General features: G+C 33.9%; 1 protein-coding gene across 1 annotated transcript; it reads right to left on the bottom strand.

Annotated features, from left to right (window-relative positions):
- Positions 1–4,561: 4,561 nt before the first annotated feature.
- Positions 4,562–6,714, bottom strand: LOC131614933 (ACT domain-containing protein ACR9-like). Its single transcript, XM_058886466.1, has 3 exons — positions 6,412–6,714; positions 5,436–5,723; positions 4,562–5,339 (listed from the first exon to the last, which is right to left on the bottom strand). Exons 1-3 carry the CDS (start codon positions 6,712–6,714, stop codon positions 5,193–5,195), a joined length of 738 nt encoding a protein of 245 aa, XP_058742449.1. The 3' UTR covers positions 4,562–5,192.
- Positions 6,715–10,935: the final 4,221 nt, after the last annotated feature.

Below are 10,935 nucleotides of genomic sequence, written 5' to 3' on the forward strand. Positions count from 1 at the left end.
ACAACTAGGGAAAAAACTATGGCATCAACATCCGTCAGAGAAAATGAATTTCTATGGAAATCGGAGCCCTAATTTGAATCCCTCGTCTCCGTCACGCTCACACTCTCCATCACTTCTCCTTTCACTGCTCGTCCCACCAAACTTCTGTTAGGAGTGAATTAATGGTAATTTCATGTGTTAATTTAACTACCTTTTGAGCTAGAAGTGAATAGATCTTGTGAATTTTACGGATTTTATAGTTAGAATTGAACTTTCGAGGTTTGATGTTAATTGTAGAACAACTTGCGTCACTTTGGGTGTTATTTGTGCAGATATTGAAGTAAAGAAGCAAAGACGAAGGAACACGCAAGCGTAGAGGCTCTGAAGAAGTGGAATCACAAAGAATTGATTTGAAGCAAGTGGCGAGCCGTGCCAAAGCAGAGGCGAGGAGCGCGAAACCCTCTGTCTTAGGTTCGCGCCGCGCCAGCCCGTGTCGCGCCGCGGTGACTACGTTATAAAGAAAAAGGCTATAAATACAAGCCTTAATCCTCATAAACCACAACTTTGGATAACTTTTAGAGGAGAGACTTTTGTGAGCGAAATTCAGAGAGCAATCCTAATCCAGAACAACAAACAACATCCGACGGAGAATTCAACATCAATTGAAGACATTCCCTTGATGAATATGAATCTATCCATGAAACCTTGTTTGTTCTTCATGTCTATGGAGAGCTAAATCATTCTTGTTGAGTTTAAGGTAGTAGTTAACCTATGAATATACAATACCATTGATTCTTTCCTATGAACAATTATTTGAATTTATTATCAATAAGAAACCTTGCTTTTATATTAAATTATCGTGAAATCTTTGATCGAAAGAAAAGGTTCTACTTTTGCCCTAGGTTACTATATTGATTCAATCTCAATTTGCAGAGATGGAATTGTGATTGAGTTTTCATAATTATCGTGCTTTATTACTCTTATCGATATTGATATTTGGAGAGATCGAATCTCATACCGGTAGAAGTTTATCTAATTTGATTTGCAGACATGGAATCATATTTGAGGATAAGTGAAGATAATATTTCAAATGATTGTTCGAATAAGGATTAATTAATAAATTGTATAGGAATAGGTTGATGAACCCTAGAACTCAACATATTCGTTTACCTTTGTTAACCATCTTTAAGCTTTTTATCAGTCAATTATTATTCTGTTAGATGCAATTTGAGAATAAACAAACTCAACTATTTTTCTAACTCAAAATAAACAACTATAGAACGGCAGTAATATTAAACCAATCTCTGTGGATACGATATATACCGAAAATATTTACCCACAAATACTTTCAACAACTTCACGACTCTATTTCTTGACTCTCATCGTATTCTCCTTCTCCAACAACTGATTCTCTCTATTGTTCTTCCATTATTTTACTACCGACACCGCCAATCACAATCGTTCATTCGATCAACTCCTTGTTCCAATCATCCACAACGTATTTAATTTCCCTCCCTTTTTATTAATCTGAAATGTTTGTTTTGTTTTTTCGTTTTTGTAATACCATGTTTGTTTGATTTGTTTTACAATCGTTGAAATGTAAGGACTCAAATCACGGTGGCCAAGCTATGATTCTCCTCAACTGACTTTTTTAGGATGAACTTATTTTCGTACCTGTTATTCAATCCCTTGTTAGTATCATCGCTAGAAACCATGATCGTCATTTGTTGTTTGGTTGGTGTATCCTTCTTAGGAGCCTTTGTTATTCGTTGTTTGGTTGGTGTATCCTTCTTAGGAGCCTTGTAGATTACGATAGTTATGTTCATCAATCTATGCTCGGTGGTGAGTTTTCAATTTTCACTTATTAAACTGTTCTTCATATATTATTAAATTTTTACTATCAAGTTGTTTTCACGTTTTGGTGTAATTTTATGGTGTTTGGCAAGAATAAGGGATATACATGTTGATTTATTGAAGATACACTCAACTTGCCTTCCTGATTTGGCAGGAATTACGACTAAAGAAAGGTATTCTCCTTATGGATGAATCACTTTTGCCTTACAAATTATGGTAGTAATGTTGTTCAGTGTAAAATTTTACTTATATATGCAATGTATGTAGCCGAGAGAATGCTGTGTATTTGTCTATGTAATTAGTTACCTTCAATATGGGTTAGTCAATATGTTTTTCTTATATATCATTAATCTAAGGCTCTCAACATTCATCAAAATAGTACCCTTTACTACCGCTATTACTATTTTTGTGAAGTATGTTTAACGACCTACATTCTTGCATTTTAGATAATGTTTGCAGTTTGCAGCCAGAAGATTGACCAATTATTGCTCATATATAATGACAATACCAATCGTATATAATTGTGCATCTTCATAAATATGTTGTTTCATGTTTGTTATTGTTGAGGAAACACATCATCCATTTAATCCATTTAAGTTTCCGATATTGTCAAATCTATATCTTAGTCCTGCCATTTTTATAGGTTAGCATCACCATTTTTATTGGTTAGCATCTCCATACAAAATGGTCTGTGCAATCACAACCGTACAAAATTGTCGGTAAAAGCTCAAACCTTGAATTTACACCACCAGATTTTTTACAAATCCTTTAAAAATCTAATAACTGCAGGAGGTTTTTAAAATGAATAGTTTTCCTAATTTTTTAAGTATAATATCTGATTTGTTCTATCGATTTTTTTGTCTAGACTTTTTGAGTGACAAGAATAATATCGGTATTATGAAAAACTAGAGGGGTGTCAGGTCAAAATTGGGAGATGGCATGATAAATTCTCCATAAACCTTGCCAGAAACCAATGTCAGCCCGACACGTATTGAGGCCTGAGGCAAAATATTTATATAATATTTAATTAAAATTCTGATGGTCTTGTTTAAATATTTCCATGGATTCATCCCTATTTATTGCATTGAGTAATCACACCTTTTCCAAATCATTTCCAAATGAATCATGAACATTTTCTTAAAATATTACCATTGTTTTATAGAGGTATCATATACACTACAAATGTCATAAATTTTCAAGAATCAAATTTCCTCTTCCATTCAAATTTTTACTTCAATTCAAAATTTCTATACTTGAAATTTTTTCTACATAATTTCATAATAGTTATGAAAAGTTTCATAGCAATCAAATTGTATTATATTTGAATTATTCATTATTGGAAGATAAGATCATTCTCTGTATAGGAATTGATTCAAGTGCATCAACTTACTTCAAATCTTTATTCAAAATTTTGTTTTGATCACAAAGTGTTAGTGATCATTGTATGCAAAGGAAAGCAATGTGCTTTTCTTTTCTGAGTTGTAAAATCAGAAGGTGGCGTGCCTTCTTGATTGTGTTAGAAAGTTAAGAGAGTCTTGGTGTGAGATTTTAACATTTTCTAACATTGTGAAATCTCTTAGGAGGTATGAGGGGGATTGAAGTACTCTTGTTTGGAAAGAGAAACCATAATTGTTCTATATTTTTCTACATTTATATTTCTGCACTTTACTTCATAAGTTCATCAAAACAGTTCTAGAAAAATAAGAACATAAGAACCATTACACAAAAACGAGAAAAAGTATAAAAATCCAAAAAATCTAATTTGCCCACCTTTTAGATTACAATCTATAGTTACAAGACTAGGAGTTTCTTTGGGCGAAACCAAACACATACACATCGCCCAAAAGGCACAACTAATTATCTATGGTAGAAGTCTCGCCAGAGAGGTCACACGCCTCATCATTCAGACTCATCATAACATTGCTTAAGAACCCAAAGCCTAGCCGGTCTTGTTTGTTACACATATCATCGAGAAACTTAGGATACTCCAACGTTTTATGGTCTCGAAAACACCTCGCCCTTTATTAAAGTCCTCGTGCACTAGTACAAAAATGTTAATTTACACCCGTTTTTAATTAAATTTACACCCATTATTTTTAATAAAAATCGGGTGTATATCCACAGGGTGAGAAATGTCTAACGCATTTACACCCGTTTTACACCCGTTTAAAACGGGTGTAAATACGTTCGTAATTACTCCCTATTTTAAGAATATCGGGTGTAAATACGTTATACGTTACACCTTATTTTAACAAAAATCGGGTGTAATTGGGCGTAATTACGTTTTTAATTACACCCTATCTTAATAAAAATCGGGTGTAATTACGTTTTTAATTACACCCTGTTTTAATAAAAATCGGGTGTAACTGGGCGTAATTACGTTTTTAATTACACCCTGTTTTAATAAAAATCGGGTGTAATTGAGTGTAATTACGTTTTAATTACACTCTGTTTTAATAAAAATCGGGTGTAATTGGGCGTAATTACGTTTTAATTACACCTTGTTTTAATTAAAATCGGGTATAGATACGTTCTTAATTGCATCTTATTTTAATAAAAATCGGGTGTAAATACGTCATTTATGAATGAACAATTATATTATATTTAAATCTATTTACACCCTATTTCATATACACCATTTAGTTATATTTCATTTTCAGTCATAATATTGCAAATACTATAAAATCATACACATAAAAATCATATTTTAACTAAGTCAAAATACTGATTGTTCAATCTGAATTACATTATTCATTTGCTTGTTTGATCTTTATACATGATTCTCCAATTTATACATTAATACAAAATCATGAAAATTTACATCAAGAAACAAAGACTACAAGTTTCAAACATTACATATCTACAGTTTAAGGTGGCCTCAGTCTGCTGCAAAGTATAACAATTCTTTCACTATAGGACTGCGTCTGCAGTGATTATCTAACAATTTCCTAGAAGACACAATCTGCATATAGCATCTTGCAAAACATCTTGAGGTTTCTATAGACACAATCTGTAGTGATGCCACTGGTTTACCTTTCTGTTATTCCAGCATTGCTTCATGTGGGAATTGCTTATGGATTTGTTGATTGGATAGGTTTGAATTTCCTAGAAGCACACTTGAGATATAATTGTAGCCGACTCAGCACTAACAGTTTCGAAAACCAACATTTCTCCGGTAGGTCTGCAATAACAAGGGTACTAGCAGAATTCCTCGGAACAATCCTCAGTCAGAAACACCATCAGCTACCACAGTGCCAAATTTACATGATTAGTTAAATAACTAATACCTAAACCAAATTTAAATGACAACAACACAAATACTCAAACAGTGTTTTTTATTTGATATGAACTGAACCAAATTACCAACCCATCAATGTTCTTCTAACTTTGTCCACAATCTGACTTCTTGCTTTACTGCTGTCCAATGGAAATTCCCGACTTTCCTCCAACAAAAACCTGTAGACTTCCCACTGGCGTTCTTGTGTCGAATGTCTAACAACTTCAGCCTATGGTAAAATCAAGACATCATCGTAGTGAAATCATCAAAGTCTGTTAAATTGTTAATGTGTAGTTATTGAACTGTAACTTGAATAAATGCTTACCGAGAAAATGAATACTCCCAATGCTTTTAAGGCCAATGTAACGTCATAGAAAACACGAGGTCTTCCCCCTCCGGACAATTCTACAGGATTGGCAACCAGTAGTTCTCTATCAGGACCACGGTTCACTATAATTACCCGTAAAGGATGAAGCATCTCTTCTTTTAAGGTAGCGCATAGAGTTTTATGACGTTCGGGATCTATGATCTTTTGCCCATCTTCTTTTTGTTGAACAAATAAGTCAATATTTTGAAAGCCTTTCACACTTGAAGTGAATCTACCATAAGCAACCTGATTGAGAAGGGCAAAGCGAATATAAATATACCAAATAATCCAAAAAATGCATGTACGATGATTGAAGAGAGTACAGTAAAAACTCTTTAAATTAACAATGTTAGGACCGGAGAAATTTATTAATTTAGAGAGTTATTAATTTATCGATAAATTAATAATTATTAATTTATCGATAAATTAATAATTATTAATTTATCGATAAATTAATAATTATTAATTTAAAGAGTTCTTAAGTAATTATACTGTACATGTTAAACAAAAAGGAAAATTAGTCTATGCCTCTTATAATTACGTTGCAGCGAACCTTGGGACTCAAGGTGAATTAGTAACTATTGTGTTCATATGCATTGGAAATCAATAATGACTTTTGAAGTATAATAAATGTAAACAAGAGGAACAAATGTGTTCAATGTATTCTTAAAGGAAAACAAACAACTATTGAATCATATTTCAATATAGTGTAATATATATTTTTTAGTTTCTATGAATTATTAATTTATGATTTTCTTGGGACCGAAAATTATAAAGGGATCTCCTGAAAATTTATTATCTTATTATTTTATCGAGTTTTTTAATTTTTTACATTGGCCCAAGTCGGGACTGGACAAATTTATTATTTTAGAGAGTTTATTAACTTACCGAGTATTAATATAAAGAGTTTCTACTGTATGCAGAGACAAAATACCTTAATACCAAAATCCTTTGAAATCCTCATAATGTCATAACACAAGCCCTTTTGATCAACACACTGTATCTGAAGCAAGGTATGAGTCGGGCTCAACGTATTATCCACAGTAACACTCGGTTTTTTCAGTGTTGTCACGTCTTGACTGAGAGGATGCAGCCACACCTTGTCTGATAACTCAGGACCAAATAGTTCTTCAGAATAAGCTGGTGGAAGAGAAGAAAACCCCTGCAAATGTCCATCATATTCAGGTCCAGCCAACTGAAGCTCACTGGAGATACATTTCTCTCCTAAAGCTTCCATAAGATATTCACATACATCGTCTCGCCGCTTTTTCGTATGAAACAATTCCCTGTTTTTAAAACAAATATGGTTTAAAAGAACTGTGATAAGCTATGATGCAAGGATATGAGTATCCACTTTTTTTTGGTAAATGTATGTTGGAATTTAACTTTTTCGATCATATCATTGCTTTAAAGATGTGATAGTAAAGAGAACCCAGCAGAATCAGAATATAAACTAAATCTTAACAAATATGAATCCAATATAGCTACACTCACATTTCATCAGTGATAAAGAACAAATCTAGGGCCCTTCCATCAGGAGTTGGCATCACTTTAACTCGCTGAATCGTAAGTTGGAGGTTACACAAGATTTCGTTGATATCTATAAAGATAGAACAAAAAATAAACATTGTATTTGATTCCACATGTGACAGCAAAAAAGAGAATACTCATCATGATCTAGCGCAAGTTGTTAGTGCGGAGAGTGTGTGTGGGTGGGTGGGTGAATGTTGTAAACCCTAGATATCAAGTCCGATTCTTACTGATATAAAAAAAAAGCAAAAGAGAGAACATAAGAGAATAGTGCTAAGTGTTAACATAACTAGTTACCGTATAATAATCCTTTATGATCAAAAATCCAAACCTTCAACAAGTAAATTTGATTTGGTGAAGGATTAGAGGATTGTTGTTTGAAATGATAAGAAAACAAACATGGAGGACAAGGTGAAAGAAGCCTTGTCTTCAAGCTTTCCCAGTCAACTTTGAGTGAGTCAGGATGCGGAATAACCCAAAAGATCATGTAGCACCATCTTCCATCCGTCGAAATATCTACATCAACATAAAATTCATCATGAAAACAGACCAAAAACAACAACAAAGTCTAATTACAAATTTCAAACCATGAATAAACCGAAGAATTAAACTTTGCACTGGTTTTTTTTCTAAAACTTAAAAATAAATAAATAAATCAAAATAAAACAAGCAAATATAAAAGGAGTTGGAAAAAAGGTAGGTTCTAGGCAGTCTTGTCTATGGCGGAGAGCCAAAATCCCACCTTAAAAGCCGCTTGGTGGCACTATCATAGCACAGATTATGGTGGAAAAACTCGCAATAGTGGGTGATATTTACCATTGCGGCGAGCCTAAAAACCGCGACATATATCCGTCATAGCGCTGCCATGGCCGATATTCGATAACACTGGTGTTTTTTTCTTCCTTTTTTGTAAGCTTGATTTTTATCATTGTTGTAAGTAATTGATTCACAGGCTTATGAAAAGAAGGGTGAAATACATTTATGGCCCCTGAAACTAGTATCTTCAATGGTGTGGTGTGTGTCATTGTATTATGTGAACTATTAGTATCTTCAATGGTGTGGTGTGTGTCATTGTATTATGTGAACTCTTGGTAACCAATCTGTGTCTCTTGCAGAAATTAAAAAATTCAGGGAGATTGGGAATGAATCTTTCTCACCGGATGACTCAACCAAGTTTAGAAGTGTTGTTGAAACAAGTTCTGTTGATCTATGATTCTATGACTCATGCTCATCATGTGACCATTCTGGTAAACAAACTTCACCAAGTTTCATGGAACTTCAGGTACTGAGCCTGACAGAAAAACTAAACATTTTGGAAAGCCAGTTAGAAGAATTGCAGGGTGAGCTTGCCCTTAAGAATTCCAGGATTGCTGAACTTGAGTTAGCCCTTACTTGTGATGAGTTTCCTAAGGATGAATCTAGTTACACCATATGTTTATTAGATGAAAAATTTAAAGAGCTGGAGTCTGAGTTTGAGAGTCTTTTTCAGGAAAAGATCGAAGCCGAGGTCAAATATGTGACCATCAAAAACACGATGCAGAAGTTGAAGGTTGCATCAGCTTTAGTAGAAAAACAAGAAACAATGTACCATATTGTTTTCATACCATTTTTAATCCATAAACAAAACTCATCAACATTCACAAATAGAAACCCACCCATCAACACCAAAACTTTTCCCATAAGAAAAAAAACAAAACCAACTAAGTTCCCACAACAACAAAAAAGAAAAAGAAAAAGTAGAATGTACCTAGCACTGGGAACATGGCCCGAGATCTCAACTTCAAACTCAACAGGAAGCCCAAGAAACCTGTTGAGTCATAATTTTAAAATTAACTAAGAAAATGTTGTCTCACTTCAAAGTTGTAAGCATGAAAGCTTTGCATCTACTACAATAATAGAGAGCTTACATGAATAAGGTTAAGAACTAATATACAAAAAGCCAGAGTGATGAATCTTACGAGTTAAAAATATCCTGCAACGAAAAAGGAGCCATTAATAACCAAAATAAGAGCCCATTTAAATTAACTTAATTGAACTTATCCATAGACATACACATTTGTGAGACTTTTTTGGAATGCTTATACAAACCACTTATGACATAATCATAACCTATTTTCAGCTTTGCATCTACTCCAATAGTCACTCCTGTTCAAATCAAATCACATTTTTGTTTATCATTTCTTTTAGGATTCAATGCATTGAAGAGGAAATGTTGTAAATAAATAGTACCTGAGAGTACTGGTTGAACACTGTTTAGCAGTGTAGAGATCGATAACAAAGGCGATAACTCTCCGACCGCTACAGCCACCTCTTTGTTTGAGGTAAATATGTAAGCAAGTCTTTCCCTAAAGAATAAGAAAAACAAAAATAGACAGGTTCCGATGGCCAACGATGTAAGCACTGTCACGACGATTGAGAATTTTGCGGCTTTCAACTTCCTTTGCCAAGCTCGTTTGATACTCAACGCTACACGATGATTAGATACATCACAATGGCCCAGAAGAACTTGAATTTGTTAGGACAATTTAGATAATTTATGCATCATCCAAATCATATGATTAGTGTTTGTGTCAATAAATATACTCAAATAAATCAATCTAAATACTTACTCTTGTGAGAATACTTACTCTTGTGATAAGAAGAACAATTTGCAGCATCATGATGAGTTCCACTTCCAGAAGAACAGTTACAAGAAAAATGAGAAGAATCATTATGATTTGTACCACATGTTCCTCCAGATTCTCTGCAACCATCACACTGAGAGGACCACCCTACACCTTCATCATACATCACATCAAAACCTTGTTCCGGCGTATGAACTCCACTCTCAGAATCCCAAACAACATCCTTAGAAACTTCAACTTGGAAACTAACACGACAGTTCCGAAATCTTGAGAACTGGTTTTGCATCTGAGTTTCATTATTGACAACATAGAAAACATGTACATTGCTACCATTTTTCTCACATGTAAAAGTGTTTATGTTTTTCATAACTGAACTATTCTGAATAGGACAATCATAGAATATAGTGAGATTTCGAACCGTTGGAAGAAAACTAAAGGGAGTTCCAACCAAAGAAGTGTTTGTGAAATTTGAAGAACAAATATCATTGACAAGATCAGTTCAAATGATTCTCATGGTAGAAACATTCTGGTTAATGTTTAGTACATTGAATTTTTGTGAACCAATTTGAATAGAGGTGTTTTCATTATGCATGCAAGTGAGTTTGAACTCAATTTTGCCACAAATGTTTGGTCGGTTCTTTCCCCAAAAAGGAAATAGTTTATAGCACATTAAAAATCTTATTTTCACAAACTACATCATGAAAATACCAAATAAAAACAAACAAAAGCAACGCTACATGTATACATATATACTACCATTGTTAATCTCCGCGAATTTCTTATTAGCTTCTCCATTCCTCGGATTCTTATCAGGATGATACTTCAATGCCAGTTTCCTATACGCTCTCTTAATCTGATCATCCCCCGCACTCTTCGACACTTGCAGTATATCGTAATACCTCTTTCTGCATACGAAAACATCAAACAAACAAATACAGAATCAGAATTTTCCAAAGAAATCGCAAACAGAGAAACGGAAATAAAAAAACCGAAAGCATGGAAATTACGCGGCAAAGGAATTGAGTGCATAACAAAGAGCGCAGAGAAGGAACAGCAATTTCACTCTTCGATGTGCCATTGAAGATTCGGATCTCTCCGAAACTCTACTATACTCGTTCGGATCTCGATGTGAATTAGGGTTTGTGATGAAAAATGAAATGTGTTATATCGCGTTTGGCATATGAATGTGTTGTGGAATCGCTTCTTCAGTTACGATGAAGCTTCATTTCTACCCGAAACTCCAACAATCGTTTCAGATAGTCCATGAACAACTGACTCTTCATTTCTACACACACAACATTAAT

Source organism: Vicia villosa, linkage group LG6, assembly GCF_029867415.1.
Source record: "Vicia villosa cultivar HV-30 ecotype Madison, WI linkage group LG6, Vvil1.0, whole genome shotgun sequence".
Taxonomy (NCBI): Eukaryota; Viridiplantae; Streptophyta; class Magnoliopsida; order Fabales; family Fabaceae; genus Vicia; species Vicia villosa.